Source organism: Spermophilus citellus (genome assembly GCF_964194105.1).
Source record: "Spermophilus citellus genome assembly, chromosome: 9".
Taxonomy (NCBI): domain Eukaryota; kingdom Metazoa; phylum Chordata; class Mammalia; order Rodentia; family Sciuridae; genus Spermophilus; species Spermophilus citellus.
In genome coordinates this window covers 88,357,132-88,373,838 of record NC_138191.1, presented here as the reverse complement: position 1 = coordinate 88,373,838, position 16,707 = coordinate 88,357,132, and the positions used below count along the sequence as shown (strand labels likewise).

The following is a 16,707-nucleotide window of genomic DNA, read 5'->3' as shown; positions in this document are numbered from 1 at the left end:
CGCTTGAGCCACATCCCCAGCCCCTTCATCATTGTTTTTCATTTCCTCTTCTTGGAATATTTTGCTGAGGATGTTGCGTAGTGCAGGCTTTTTAGTTGTAAGTTCTTGTAACTTTTGTTTTTCATGGAAGATTTTTATTTCATCATCAATTCTAAAGCTTAGTTTTGCTGGATATAAGATTCTTGGTTGCATCCATTTTTTTTTTTCAGAGCTTCGTATGTGTTGTTCCACAATCTCTTGGCTTTGAGGGTCTGGGTTGAATAATCTGCTGAGATACGAATTGGTCTCCTCCTATATGTGATCTGATTCTTCTCTCTTGCAGCTTTTAAGATTCTAACCTCATTCTGTATGCTAGGTGTTTTCATTATAATTTGCCTTGGTGTAGATCTGTTGTAATTTTGTACATTTGGTGTCCTGTAAGCCTCTTGTATTTGGTTTTCCAATTCGTTCTTCATGCTTGGGAAAATTTCTGATATTATCTCATTGAAGAGATTGTGCATTCCTTTGGTTTGAAACTCTGTGCCTTCCTCTATCCCAATAACTCTTAGATTTGGTCTTTTGATGCTGTTCCATCATTCTTGGATGTTCTGTTCATGGTTTCTAACTATCTTCACTGTGTGTTCAACTTTATTTTCCAGATTGTAATACTTTGTCTTCATTATCTGACGGTTCTGTCTTCCAAGTGATCTAGTCTGTTGGTTATGCTTTCTATTGAGTTTTTTATTTGATTTATTGTATCCTTCATTTTAAGGATTTCTGATTTTTTTTTTCAGAGTCTCTATCTCTTGAAGTAATCTTTTGCTACCTGTATTTGCTCTCTTATCTCATTGTTGGAGTGATCAATTTTGCCTGTATTTGCTCATTTAGATCATTCTTTAATTCACAGATCATGTTAATTATGAACCTTCTGAAGTCCTTCTCTGACTTTTCATCAACTTTGTTTTCCATAGGTTCTGTTATTATAGTGTTCTGGTTTGTTTGGAGCATTTTCCTCCCTTGTTTTTTCATGTTGTCTATGTATCTTCCTTTCTTGCAGTGTGGATCTGAGATATTACGGTTTCCTTCCCTATATTCTTATAGTACCTGTGCAGATTGCCTGTACCTCACCTTGGTATTGGGTTTCCAGACCCTGCTGGTGTCCCTCAGTGAATGCTACTGCATCATGGATCTGGGTCCTGTGCAAGTTGGTGTGAGTTGATTTGGGCCACAGTGCTTGACCTCTCATGTGGTAGTCTGCTGGTCTGAAGGGGCAGTCCTGTGCCAGAGGCTAGGCTCTGAAGGGTGTCTGCCCCAATCCAGGGGAGGGGTGGACTGGGCCTGCTGTGAGCCTGGGACCTGCATAGGCTGGTGTGGGTGAATCCGGGCTGCTGGGCTTGACCTCCTGTGGTTGTCTGCTGGTCGCAAGAGGCTGTCCTGCGCTGGAGGGTAGGCTCTGGTAGGTGTCTGCCCACACTGGCCTGCCAGGGTGGACCTGGCCTATTGAGAGTCTGGATCCCTGGCAGGCCAGTGTGGGCAGTCTGGGCTGGATCTCGGCTCTCTGGTAGTCTCACTTATTAGTTTATAATTTGTCAACTCTAATACGTAGTTGTGGTTAAAAAAAAATAACTTTGAAAAGAACATCTGGGTCTCAACTGATGATTTACACATCAAGTGTTGATATTTTGCTTTCCAAAAAAACTCTGCTTAGTCATCATTCTGCTCCTGTACATCATTAACAGTTAAGTGTATGAATAAACCTTATCTTGGTTTTTAATTTGTTTACTGAGATAGAATTATAAGAGTTTTCTCCTCTTTAAAGAAAAAAAGAAACTTTTAAAAAAAAATTTTAAGTTGTAGATGGACACAAATGACTTTATTTATTTATTTTTTGTGGTGCTGAGAATCGAATCCAGTGCCTCACAGGTGCTAGGCAAGCACTCGAACACTGAGCCACAGCCACAGCCCCTAGTTTTCTTCTCTTTAATGTGATTATTCTGTAGTTAGAAAAGAACTTGAGAGAATTTAAACAATGAACAAAAATATGGAGATGGTAGGTGATAAGATTTGTTGTAGTATGTATTAGTAAAGAACATCCACTTGAAAAAAGATTTAGTAAATCTCTAAAGTATAAAAAGTAAACCATAAAGACCTCTAAAAAGTTATTTGGAAATTGTGGAAAATGTTACTTTGATACATCTCCAGACTGAGGTGCTGATGACACTACATAGGAAAAAAAAAAAAAACCAGAAATTGTGGCATTATCAATTTGAACATTTGATCATGGGGACAGTCAAACCAGGTGTTTTGGGTACTAGAGGGATTGGGATATACTGGATAATGGCAAAGCAACACCTTATATTTTCTATTTGAGATGGTCTTACTAGGTTGCCCAGGCTGCTCTTGAATTCCTGGCCCTAGACTCCAGAGTAATTGGAACTACAGGTGTGTGCCACTGTGCCTGACTTTAGACAAATGAATATTAATTTACTTTTAATTTTTTAAAAGCTAGGAAAATTTTAAGGGATTTGTGGGTAAGGATAGTTCAGAATTTTGAGTTGAGACTATTATCTTGAACTTTACTGTGATATTCTCATTTGTGTGTGTATTTTTTTTTCTCATTTGCAGTTAAATTATAAATATTTGTTTTTTTTCCTTGGCTTATCTCACACAAATATACAGAAAATGTTTCATAGACTGAATGGACTGAATTATTCATTTTTTAAAAAAAATTTATACTTGTAGATAGATGTAATATATTCATTTTATTTATTCATTTTTTTTGTTATTGTGTTGAGGATAGAACCCAAGCCTCATACATGCTCAGCAAGCACTCTACCACTGAGCCACAACCTTATTCTATGAATAATTCATTCTTTTTCCTTTTTCTAAATCTTGCCACATGTAATTTAAAGTGAAATTGTGAGTCAACAAATAATATTCTCTAAGTGATTTTATTTAGCTAAAGCTTCCTTGGGGAATTAAATAAGGAAGTTAAGTTTCCACTCAACTAAATAGCTGAATCTGATGTCTTTGAGAACTATAAAAATAGAGTTATCTTAAAAGGAAAAATAAAACAGTCTTATGGACTGTTCAGAAATTTTGTAATAGAATGCCTTAACTATACATTTTTTTAAATATGTTTTTTTAGTTGTAAATGGACATTATTTTATTTATTCATATGTGGTGTTGAGAATCAAACCCAGGGCCCCCCACCCCCCACATCCTAGGCAAGCACTCTACCATTGAGCCACAACCCCAACCCCAACTATAAATTGTTTAGTCGAGCAATTTGTTTATTTTGTTAAGTGGTCATTTATCATTTTGGGTATTAATTTTTTCATTTGAGCAATTTATTTTTTAATAGTTTTGTTATTTTAAAAGAGAATATAACATTTAAATAATAAAGAAAACAACAAAGAAGAAAGTCAGAATAGAGGTTTTATTTCATAGCCGTTTCCATTTTTGACTTTATGGATAATTGGTACATTAGTGACTTTAAAACTTTGAATATTCAATGAGTATCAAATTTTTTTTCCTCTGTGATGGATTGTAACTCAACCTTGTTCATGCTGTACAGAAGTTTTCATTTCTAGTAATTGCATTTTCCTTTCTGATTTCTGGTTTTGTATACTGTGCTTAGAACTGCCTTTGCTCTTCCAAGGTTGTTTAAAAATTTTTAATCTGTTATTTCCTTGAAGTATGCGCATATATTCTCTGTGTTTGCATTTGTATTTAAATTTTTAATTTAGAATTCATAATGTGTGAGGTAGTCACCGAACTTTATTTTTAAACTGGCTAGCCTATTATTCTAGTGTTGTTCATCTTTTATCACTAATGTGAAATATCTTCCATGTCAGGTCTTAAATTCTCAAATGTGCTTGGGTTTATTTCTTTATTCCCTATTATGTTTTATTTGGTGTCATCCTGTGCTAATAGGAATAATAAATTTAAATAGTATTAAGGTTTGATTACTGTAGTTTTTTAATGAGTTTTAGTATGAAGTAAGACAAATCTTCCGATTAGTCATTTTTGTTTATTCCTTCATAAAGTTTCTCAGTTTCTAATACTTTCCAACATGGTTCTAGGAATCACTTTTTTTAAAAAAATATTTATTTTTTTAGTTTTAGGTGGATACAATATCTTTCTTTCTTTCTTTCTTTTTTACAATATCTTTATTTTGTTTTTATCTGGTGCTGAGAATCAAACCCAGTGCCTCATGCATGTTAGGTAAGCACGCTACCATTTGAGCCACATCCCTAGCCCCTAGGGATCACTTTTTAAAATAACCTCCAATTGCTCAGAAATTAAAGAGTTTTAGAAATTGTCATTTAAATTTTTGTTATGGAAATAAAATGGGCTTCAATTTTTAGAAAATAATGTAACTCAATATTAGTCATATGAAAAATAACTATATTTAATTGTTAAAATAGTAACAGATTATTTTTAGTTTGATCCTATGCTGATAATTTTGTTATTCTTAATTACTCAATATAACAATGACAATAAAAGTATTCTTATGGAATACTTAAGGATATGTTTCAGAAACATTTCAAATGTTTCACATTTGGGGATAAAGATATTCTGAGTCATTAATCTAAGTAGCAGGAGTTTCAATTAAAAATAATAATAAAAGAATAATTTAGCAGTTTATTCCACTCTAAATTCATTGAGGTTAGCACACTTGTCTCATTAATTTATGTATCATAGCATCTTACTTTGCTTATTTGTTTATTTAGGAGTCATTATCTAAGATGCAGGCTTTCCCTATGCAAAATGCCTGATTACTCACCATCTTCATTTCCTCTAACCCCTTTAGGGCATCTTGACTTTTTTTTTTTTTTTTTTAATATTTGGGTAGGGGAGTCTGTGTCCCAGCAATATCTCACAAAGCTAAGTCTGGGTTATATGAAGAATACTAACTGCAGATAACACTAGAATTATTGAGTAAGCAAGTATTATATTTAAATACCAGGGATTTAGACTTTATTCTGTATTCGAAAGGGAATCAGTGAAAGAGGCATGCTTTAGGGCAATTGGATGGTAGAGTAGAGGGACAACAATAAAATGAGGAGGTCATTTAGACAGAAATGACTAAGAAATAATGAGGTATTTAAGGAGTGGTAGAGAAAATGAACAGATTTTACAGACATTGTAAATTTTAAAAAATAAAAGGAGGAGTTGGATGTAAAGAGGATGTAAAGGGTTAAGAGAATGCAAGGAGTATGAGATGACCCCAATCTGAGTCTGTTGGGAAGTTGATGCTATTTACAGAAACTGAATAAGACAAGAAGCCGGTTTTACAAGGAAGCTTATGAATTTGCTTACTTATTTTGACGTGTTCAACTTGATGCATTCCTGAGACATACAAGTGTAAAACTAGCAGAGAAGTGGATTTTAGAATTAGGTCTGTAGTCAAAGAGCTCAAGGAAAGATTGACCACAGCCAAAGAAATATGAGTGGAAATACTGATGGAAAAGGAAAGCAAAGAGGGTAGAACTATTGGACAGTCTTTAGGAACTGTTGTCTTGGGTTCTGCCCAAAACTCTGTTTAGTAGCAGATGTAAGTAAATATAATGCATTTAGAAATGGAGAATAGAAGTTAATGAAGAAGCCTAACAGGAATTGTCAGATGGGGGCTGAGGTTGTAGTTCAGTGGTAGAGCACTTGCCTCATATGTGTGAGATACTGGGTTCGATTCTCAGAACTACATATAAATAAAGGTCCATCAACAACTAAAAAAAAAAAAAAAAAGTGGGACGATTATGGCATCATAGTGGCCAAGCTAGAGAAATTTCAAGGGAGGTCATGAGTAGTACAGCTACAGTGGATTTAGGGGTGAGCTCATTGGTTTTACATGGCACCATTCTGGAAGTGTCACAGCAGCACTGTTGATGAAATACAATATCCTTACACTTGAGACTTTGGTTAGTGTGCCAAATATTTGTAGTTGGAAAGAAGACTTTGATAAATTATTTAATTAGAGAGTCAGAATCAGTGCATTTTGAATCAGTGCATTTTGACTTCTTTATTCCTGCTAAGGACCATCCAGAATAGTGTTAGGAATTGGTGAAACCAGTCTTTCCTGTAGCCTACTTTCTTTCTGACTTAGGAAAAAAAAAAAATACACGTGTGCACCTTTTCTTAATTAAAATATTTGGATTTAGAGGATTCAAGGTTGGTGACTTTAAAAAATATAATCTTCTAAATTCTAAAACTAATACATTTTCTTTACATAAGATTTGGAAAATATGGACAATGATGATATAAAAGTAACCACACAGAGAAACTGTTAACATTTTGATGAACTTCTTTTGAACCTGCCATCTATCCCACCCCTGCCTGAGTGGTCTGACAGTGTTTCTCCACTTTCACAAACTCTTTGGAGACATTTTTAAAGGCTATGTAATCCATCATGAGGATGCACTTTATGTAATGCACACAAGAAGCTTCTCTTTGCTTTTATATATTTTGCTAAATATGTGAACAGTTTCTTTGAGGGAAATTTTCTTTTAATTGTAAGTTAAAATTCATTCTAATTCTGGTGAGAGTGCAACTAGCAATATATTTATATTTCATTAATTTATCAGTTCACTGATTCATTTTTTAAAATATATTTTTTAGTTGTTGATGGACATTTATTTATTTATGTGTGGTGCTAAGAAATGAACCCAGTGCCTCACACATGCTAGGCAAGTGCTTTTACCACTGAACCACACAAAACTCCAACCCATCAGTGATTCATTTAATAAATGTAAGGTGATCAAATAGTGAGGGTGAGCAGGAAGGTATTCGAGGTAGAAGGAACAGTACTTGCAGAGATAGCAAACAGCATATCAAAAGTTTAAGAAACTTAATTTAAAAAATGGCTTCAGTATACAATACATGTTAGGGATTGGCAAGAGAGGAAGCTAAGTGAAGTATGGATAGAATTACTTCATGAAGAGCCTTAAATATTCTCATTAAATACCACGAATTTGCTAAGTGCTGGGGTTGTAAACATGGACTAGACAAAGTCTTTGAGAAATGTATTTATAGCTCTAATTCTTGTTTATACATCAGCAGTTTGCAGATTAAGATTTTCAGTTCAGACATCTCGTTTTAGCCCCAAATCAATGTAACCAACTGCCTTGTTGAGAATGAAAACAGGTGCTACTGATATATTCTCTGGCTAATAGGCACAGCCTAACTAAACCTGTATAAATATGTATATCACCTGATTTTCATTTCTATAAATTGTAACTGCTTCTGGGGGACCAGTGGAGAAACAGTCCAGCTGCTGCTTCCTAAACTGCATCCTTTCCCATTTTCCCATTGTTCCCTTGTTTCTTACGTGGATTGGTGGTGGAATACCACCAGCTGGGATCCATCAGGCCCCAGGATGAGCTGAAGGTATCCCTGCTTCTGTCATCTTTCAATATTCTCCATGCTGCTGTTTGTTGAGTAAAACAAATACAAAACAATTCCAATATTTGTGTTTGAAACCAGTTTCTTAGGATAAAGAACAAAATTCTTAACCTGGTCTATAACGCCTGGTGTGTTCCTTCCTGCTTCTGCATCTTGTGCCACTTTTTTGGAGTTTGTGTATTGTAAGCACATTTGTTTTTAAATTCTACCAGTAAGTCATGTTTTCTCCTGTCTTAGACATAATTTATGATTAGTAGCTTTTAATGCATATTATAAAACACAATGCCTATTGTTAGAAAAATGGATGTATCAATATTTTTGAGTAGATGTTTATAACCCTAAAAGAGTAATGTTCTGTGCAACATTCATCTCTTGAAAAGTACACTGTGAATTATTGCAAATAAACACAAGCATTTTCAGTTATAATTTGTTCCTCATTCAGATTGTATCTCACAACTCAATTTCCCCCTAGACAACATTATGAAACACATACTTATGAACTATGTTTATTCTTATTTTAAAGTAAGAAAACATTTTCTTTTGTAAATTTAAGCCATACTATTTTATTTTTTAAAAAGCTTCGGTACTTGGTATTAAAATAGGAAGAAATTAAATGTCATAATTTAAGATACAAAATAATTAAACTTTATATGAAAGTAGCAACTTAATATTAATGGAAGTCAACATTTTATAAGATTTCAAATCACCTTCTCTAATAACAAATAAAATAAATCTTGGGTGTTCTTATAAGCATAAAAGCTGAGCTATGTTACTAAGGTAATTTTTATTATATTCAATATGAGTATTCGTTTTTGTGTGATAATTTTATTGTTACATATTTGGTATTGAATGTTTCATATAGTTAAATATTTATGGAATATCATATTTTATAAGATTTTTGTCTGTAAATGAGAATTTGATTTTCTATTTTTGTCTGTAAAATGAGAAATTGATTTGCTCCTTTTACTTCAGATTATATTTAATCACTTAAGTAACTTTAGCAGAATGGCACCATATAATATGTATACTTATTTTTCTTTAACTTTTTTCCTTTAAGTCAGAAGATTAAACTGTACAGAAGAATGCAACCAAGTAATGGCTTTTTCTTAGAATTTGAATATGGAGGCCACGGGAACAGATGAAGTTGACAAGCTAAAAACTAAATTTATATCAGCATGGAACAACATGAAATATAGTAAGTATTATGACTTATGAATTATATAAATCCAGGGGAGTATTTGAAGATATATATCTTTTTTCCTTAATTTTTGTAAGGAATGTAGATAAGAATCTCCTGAAGAAAGAGCTAAATGTCATTATGAACATTGCTTAGAAACTCACACATACTGTGCAGTCCTTTTTTCCCTCCCTATTTTGAGTTTATTGATATCCTCATGGATGTGTACTTTTTAACATCCCATGGCAGAAATAATTTATTCAGGTGATAATACTTCACTTCTTTAGATTCAGCTTCAGGCAGCCTCATCTCTGAACCAGGAAGTTAACCAAAGTTTACTTCTGAACATACAGTAGTATCAGGTTCGTACACTGATACTGCTGAATTTTTTCTTCAAATGTACTCTCTAGGTACTATTTTCAAACTGGTTACTCTTGGCAAACAAATTCAATAGGGGTAATATTTTTTTGGTACCAGGGATTAAATCCTGGGGTACTTTTTACCAATAAGCCATTTCCCCAGTTCTTTTAAAAAATATTTTATTTAGAGACAGGGTCTCGATGAGTTGTTTAGGGCCTCCATAAGTTGCCAAGATTGGCTTTGAACTCATGATACTCCTGCCTTAGTCTCCTGAGCCACTAATGTGGTTATTATTGAAATCTACCTCAGGTTAGATACAAATTAGAGATGAAGAAGCCCTCAAAGATAGAGAAGTACTCAGGCAGAACTAGTTTCTACAGGAAGAAAAAAACAGTAATGATAACAAAATTCTTTAAATTTATCTTTGAAACAGGAATGATGGGGCTGAGGTTGTAGCTCAGTGGTAGAGCACTTGCCTTGTATGCATGAGACATTGGGTTTGATCTTTAGCACCACATTAAAGTAAAAATAAAGATATTGTGTCCATGTACAACTAAAAAAAAATTTTAAAAACCAGGAATGATAACAGAATTCAATAAAAGGCCTTTATAATATAAATACAGATAAAACATAACTGGCATTTGGCTTCTGGTCTACTGGAAGTGATCAGCTAGCTATATATGTATAGATATAATTTGGCAACAACATGATATTGCATTTTGAAAATTTTGAACATCGATTTTTTAAAAATAAAAGTATTTTACATACTAAAAATATACCCTTTTATAGTGTACAATTTTAATTTTTATTTATTTTTTGTGGTGTTGGAGATTAAACTTAGGGCCTTGCATGTGCTAAATGCATTCTACCACTGAGCTGTTCCCTCAGCCCTAGTTCATATTTTTAATATATCAATTTAAAAAGTGTACTTTCTGACTCCATGAATTTGACTGTTCTGAATATATCATGTAAATGGAATCATATAGCTTGTTACCTTTTGTATCTGGCTATTGTCACTTTGAATAATATTTTCAAAGTTCATCTGTATTATAATATGTATGTATTAATACTTCATTTTTTATATGAAACTCATTAATGTTTTATTGTATGGCTAAAGATTTTACTTACCTTTTTTCAGTTGATGTATATTGGGTTGTTTCTGTTTTTGGCTACTATGAATAGTGTTGCTGTGAACAGGTTTTTGTGTGAATGTATCTTTTTCATTCTCTTGGGTATATACCTAGCAGTGGAATTGATGGGTCATATATTAACTCTAAAGTTTAACTTTTGAAGGAACTGCCAAACTATTTTCCTTAGTGACTGTACCATTTTAAATTCCCTTCAGCAAGGTTTGAGAGGTTGACTTTATCCATATCCTTGCCATCGCTTGTTATTGTCCATCTTATTGCAGTGGATGTAAAGTGGAATCTCACTATGGGGTTATTTGCCTTTCTCTGATGATTTATAATGATGAACATCTTTTCGTGACCACCTGGCTAGTTGTATGTCTTCTTTGGATAAATGCTTTGTCCATTTTATAATTGGGTTATTTGTAATTTTATAATTGAGTGATAAAAATCCCTTAGCAAATATATGATTTACAAATATTTTCTCCCATTCTTGGATTGACTTTTTACTTTCTTGATAGTGTCCACTGAAGCCCAAAACTTTAATTTTGTTGAAGTCCAGTTTTTCTTGTCTTTGGTTGCTTGTGCTTTTGATGCCATAATAAATCAATTGTTGCTAAATCAAGATCGTGAAAATTTATATTCATGTTTCCTTCTTAGAATTTTATTGTTTTAACTCTTACATTTAGGTTTTTAAATCCATTTTTAGTTAATTTCTGCATGTGGTGAGAGGTAGAGTTCCAATTTTGTTCTTTTGTATGGTTATCTAGATTTCTCATTATCAACTATTATTTCTCAGTTGAATGATCTTGACATCTTTGTCTACAATCAATTGACCATAGATGTATGGGTTTATTTATGGACTGTCAGTTCTATATCATTTATCTCTACATCTGTCTTTATACCAGTACCTGACTGTCATGGTTGAAAGAAAAGTGGTGCAGGACTGATCACACACACACCTGGTATAAGAAGTAGGTTTATTGTCAGGAGCCTGACAAGGCTGCTCTGCACAAAGAGAGGGACAGCAGCAGCAAGGAAGGAGAGCAACAGCAACTCCCCCCTTGAATCTTATCTTTTATAGGCTAGAACCATGGCCGCATACTAGGGGTAGGTTTAGTCTTGACTGACATGGTAAGCAACCCCTTATCTTGTGGAAGGCAAGTTTATTTCTTGGGAACAGAGACAGGCAGTTTTCCTATCTCTCAGAGGGGGAATAGGGAAGACAGCATGTCCCTTTATCTTCTTAAGGAGAGAACATGGAAACCAGTGCATCCCCATCTCAGGGGCCAGTAAGTTGTCTTCTATCTCTTAATGAGAGAACAGGGAGAGACCAGTACATCTCCAGGCTGGTAGGTTTTATCTCGGGCTAATTTCTATTTCATGGGAATAAGAACAATATTCATAAAATGGAGGTGGGGAAAAGGAAAATGGCTGCAATTATGCTCACAATGATTACTATAGCTTTGTAGTAAAGTGTGAAATTGGAAAGTGAGTCTTCCCACTTTTTTTCCCTTTTCAGGATTTTTTTGGTTATTCTGGCTTATTTGCCTTTCCATATGAATTTTATGATCATTTTGTCAATTTCTACAAGATTCCAGCTGGGATTTTGATAGGGATTTCATCGAATATGTAGATCAATTTGGGGAGTTTTGCTCTGTTAGCAATATTAAGCCATCCTGTCCATGGACATGAATGTCTTTCCAATTGTTTAAGTCTTTTAAAATTCAGTGATGTTTTGTAGTTTTCAGTGTTAATGTCTTGCACTCTTTTTGTTGGAGCTATCTTTTCTTCTTGATGCTGTTGTAAAATGAATTGTTTTCTTAATTTCATTTTGAATTGTTCACTGTGGTATTTAGAAATACAACTGGTTTTTGTAATTTGATCTTGTATTCTATAACCTTGAAGAACTTCTTTATAAGTACTACTAGTTTTTTTTTTTTTTGTGTGTGTGTATTCTTTAAGTTTTTTTTATAGAGAAAATAATTTTATCTGCAAGTTGAGACTTGTCATTTAATCTTTTTTTTTTTTTTTTTTTTTTTTTTTTTTTTGTAGTGCTGGGGCCTTATGCATGCGAGGCAAGCACTCTACCAACTGAGCTACATCCCCAGCCCTTGTCCTTTAATCTTTAATGAGTAGGTTATATGATGAAGATTTCATTTGTAAGGTTTGAAAATTATGATAAAGAAACTCATTAACACATTTCAGCAGTATCTTAGGATTAACCAGTCACACACGAATGCATATAAAAGTTTTAATAATGTGTGGCTTTCTTTGTTTAGATATTTAAGTGCATATTGTGAAATTATGGTTATCACATCTCTGAAGAACAGATTGTTTTGGGTAACTAAGTGTTCTAGGTAGCTTTTTGTTATGAAATACTATTTTAATTTTAATTGATGGAGCTCATTTTAAAATGTTTTGTGTATTTTACATCCTAAGAGTTTGTATAGCATGGGGAAGTGTAGGAAAGACTTCTGTTGATTGAATATTCATTGTATGCTGGACTTTGTAATAGACAGTTTTTGTCCTTTATCATTTAAATCTCATCTCTCTGATACTCTGTGTTAGATTTTTCTTGCTGTGACAAAATGCCTGAGAATCATTTTCAAGAGAGGAAAGATTTATTTTGGCTCACAGTTTCAGAGATAGTCCCAGGGTCGGCTGGTTCCATTGCTTTCTGGCTTCTGGCTAGGTAGAAACATCGTGGTGGGGGGGAGTATGTGGCAGGGGCGGCTATTCACCTTATAGCATCCAGGAAGCAAAAAGAGAGAAGAGATTGGGGTCCAAGTATTCCACTCAAGGGCATATCTCCAATGACCCAACTTCCTATCAGTTCCACCACCTTCCAGTAAGGTATCAGCTTGGGACCAAGCCTTTGACACTTGAACCTTTGGAGATGATGATTCAAATCATTACACTCTTTTTTTAAAATATAAGTTTAGAAAGCTGAGAGTAAATGACCTGTTCAAGGCCACCTATCTGGGTAAATCTGGAAAACAGATTTCAAACCCAACCTCCCTTGTTTTTCAATCTTGTTATTTTCTGAATATAGTTTACATAATTTAAGATTATTCAAAGTCAGGCTGATATTATCATGGTGATGAAATTGGAACTGAATAATAAGATATAAAATGCACTGGATTATATTTTCTTTAAAAAGCCATTTTTTGCTTCCCCCCCTTTTTGCATGATTTTATGATTATAAATTTGGGTTCCTCATTAGTATTGATACTGAGGTCAGTATTGATAATTATTATTCTGGGTGTTTCTTATTCTCCAGAATATTATTATCACTCTTAGTATTTCTGTATATTTTATCCTGTGTACGGCTTTTAAAGCCTTAAATCACCAATTTGAATATTACAAATAAGGCTTTTTTGTAAGATTCTCTTTGTGGTAGTTGATCTCCAAAGATGACCCTCAGTGAAGCACATCTTGTGTTGTTACTTTTTCTGATTGAATTTGGTCTGGCTCATGTTGGACATTAGTTAGTAGGAATGAAATGGAAATGATGGCTGTGTCAGTTCCAGGCCTAGCCATTAAAAGGTGACTTCCACTTACTCTGTTTTGGAGTTCTGAACTGTCAAGTAACCAGTTCAGTTCTCTGCTGGAGAAATCACATGGAGAGACTCCATGAAGAAGAGAGTCTTTGTGTAGCTGTATAGCTTTGTATAATGTTTTAGTCAGCTTTTTTGCTGTTGTGACTAAAAGATCTGACCAGGACAATTTTAGAGAAGAAAAGATTATTTGAGGGCTCATGGTTTCAGAGGTCTTAGTTCATAGAAGGCAGGCTCCATTCCTCCTGTTTGGAGGTGAGGCAGAACATCATGGTGGAAGAGTGTGGTAGAGGAAACCAGCTTACATCATATGGGTTAGTTATTGACATGGTAGACTGATTCATCTCTGACATGCCTGTGGAAAAAGAGAGAAAAAATAGGGTCTTATGGGAAGTCCTGATTCCTTTTATGTATCTAACTACATGGAATATTAAAGGACATCAGTCTGTGATGAGGGGTTAGATCCTGCCAGGGTCTACACAGGAATTAGAAGAGTAAGAGAGTATATGTACCCCATCATTAATGGTTGAATTGTAAAGCCCTGTAATCCTGTTCTCTTGTGGACTTTTGCAGTGCTTCAGGTTCTGGCTGGATTCCTAACTTTTCCTTTTTTGAAGAAGGACTGGTGGGTGGTTGGGAAATAGGTAGAAAATATAAACCACAGGGAGAAGTTTCTCCTTAAGTAGTTTCCTTTTATTTGAGCTTGTTTTTATTAAGTTCTTAGGGTGTTCTTTGAAAATACTGTCTTTTTGGGAAAGACAGCTACTACTATTTTGGATTAGGATCATTTATAAGATACTAAGAATAGTATTAAAAGATGATATATGTAAAACTCACAGTCTGGTCCCCGGAATATAATAGAAAAAAGCCAATTTCTCACTTCTTTAAGGAAGGGGGAAAGGAAAAATTGTGTTGGAAGAGCATGTTTGAGCCAGAAGAAGGAGTAGGATTTAGATGGACTGTTATTGTAGCAAAGCCCACTTTGAGTAGAGGCAAGAAAAGAAGGAAATATGATTATAAAGATAATTTGTCTCTGGAAAGTGTTTAATAGGAATGAGAAGTTCATAATAAATCTATTAAGAAATGAGTAGCTGAATATGTTTTTTGAACAGAAGAGTTACCTAATCAGAACTGAGCCACAGGGAGTTTAATTTGGCTATGATATGTTACAATTGTTAGAATAGGGAAACACTTATCACACAAAAAATATTTTGGTGAGTCTTGTAATAATCCAAGTGAAGCTTAGTGTATTTGACATCCCATTCTCTCTTTCTTTCAAATTAAGAGACTGACATTTTTATTTTAAATAAATTTTTCGAGGCTGGGTTTGTAGCTCAGTGGTAGAGTGCTTGCCTCTCACATGTGAGGCCCTAGGTTCAATCCTCAGTACCACATAAAAATAAATAAATAAAAATAAAGATATTCTGTCCATCTACAACTAAAAAATATTTTAAAAATAAAAATAAATATTTTAATTTATTTATGTAGCAGTTTGGGGTGCACTCATAAAAATCACTACTTTATAACAAGTCTGTTAAATATAAAGGCTGATTGTCTTCCTAAGAGTAGACCCAATTTGACTTTCAATTACAGCTTCTTTGTATTGAAACAGTCTAGTATTTTAGAAGATTCATTTAAGCCTACCATTAGCAGTCAGGAATTTCAAATGGTGTGACTCTACTTTGTGTATAACCAGGGACATGAAAAATTGTGCTGTATATGTGTAATATGAATTGAAATACATTCTACTGTCATATACAAATTAGAATAAATAAATAAAATAAAAAAAGAATATTCAGCAATGTAACAGGCAAGTTCTTTCCTCAAGAGATTTGGAATTATTAATGGAATTATAAAAAGCCAAAAAGGATATTAACTTTTACCAAGGTGTTTTTTTTTTTTTTTTTTTTTTTTTTTTGCACTGGAGATTGAACCCAGGGCCTCGCACATGCTTAGGCAAGCTTTCTGCCACTGAAGTACATCCCCAGACCAGGATACTACCTTTTTGATGCTGACAGTTTAGTAATAAAACAAATTGGAAGAATTAGAATTTGCAACTTGTTGAGGTTTGGAAGGTTGAAGATTTAGATGTCTGAAAGCTTTATATACCACATCCAGACATTCTCATCTCATCAAAATGAAGACGTTTTAACAGATTTCCTCAGGAACCTCAGGGATCCACTTTTATCATAGTAGCATTAGGCTACTGTGTGTTTTTTTCCTTAATTATTTCCTGGGAATATGCAAATACTTTCAAGTCTTTTAATTTCTAGGATAAAAGAAAATGCAAGAAATTGATATATATTGTTGCCTTGGGGACTAGAAGTTAGTGTTGGGGAAGTCAGAGCAGAATTTGTATCTTTGGAATTTTGTACCATAATAACATCAAGATCCGACAAAGTAAATTAAGATTTTTTTTCTCATATTCTTTAAGGGGATGGAATGTGGTTAAAAATATTTTTATTCAAAAGTAACATATGACTTGTATATTAAGGTCATTGTCTAAATATTTTGCAGCTCTTGGAATAAATGCACATTCGTAAGTGGTAATTGATGTCTTGAAATTAAAAGAAAATACTACTAGACTCTTAGTTTGACTTCTTTTTTTCCTTCTATTTAGGTTGGGTTTTGAAAACAAAGACATATTTTAGTAGAAATTCTCCAGTTTTATTGCTTGGAAAATGTTACCATTTTAAATATGAAGGTAAGTGCTAAATTTGTAAAACATTTAAAAATCTTTGAAGAATTTATTGGTTTTTACTTTTTTACTGTTTTATTTTTACTTTTTTACTGTTTTATTTTTACTTTTTTACTGTTTTATTTTCATATTACTCTATTTCTGGCATAGCTCTGTTAAGTACCTTTATTTTATATAATACATAACATATTACCATATGGTTTGGTTCCTGTTAACTCCTTCAAGATAAGGATCATGTTCTCTTTTGTTATGTCCCTCATAGTTTTAGACTTTCAATATGAATACTAAATAAATGTTATTTGAATTGATATATTAACATTCTTTATCAGATTGTCTAATAACTTTAAAGTATATGATAATAATAATGAAAGTTTTCATCTTAGTTAACCTAAGAATGATAAT

The 16,707-nt window shown here is 33.5% G+C and overlaps 1 protein-coding gene across 6 annotated transcripts in view; it reads left to right on the top strand.

The window, feature by feature from the left end:
* The window catches only part of ATG4C (autophagy related 4C cysteine peptidase), a 104,580-nt gene that overhangs the window by 18,199 nt on the left and 69,674 nt on the right, over positions 1-16,707 (top strand). For all 6 annotated transcript variants that reach the window (XM_081308494.1, XM_081308495.1, XM_081308491.1 and 3 more), the window contains 2 exons: positions 8,441-8,578; positions 16,228-16,311. In XM_081308494.1, coding sequence (XP_081164620.1) covers positions 8,503-8,578; positions 16,228-16,311 — 160 coding nt within the window. In that variant the 5' untranslated portion in view covers positions 8,441-8,502. The remainder of the gene's footprint in view (positions 1-8,440; positions 8,579-16,227; positions 16,312-16,707) is intronic.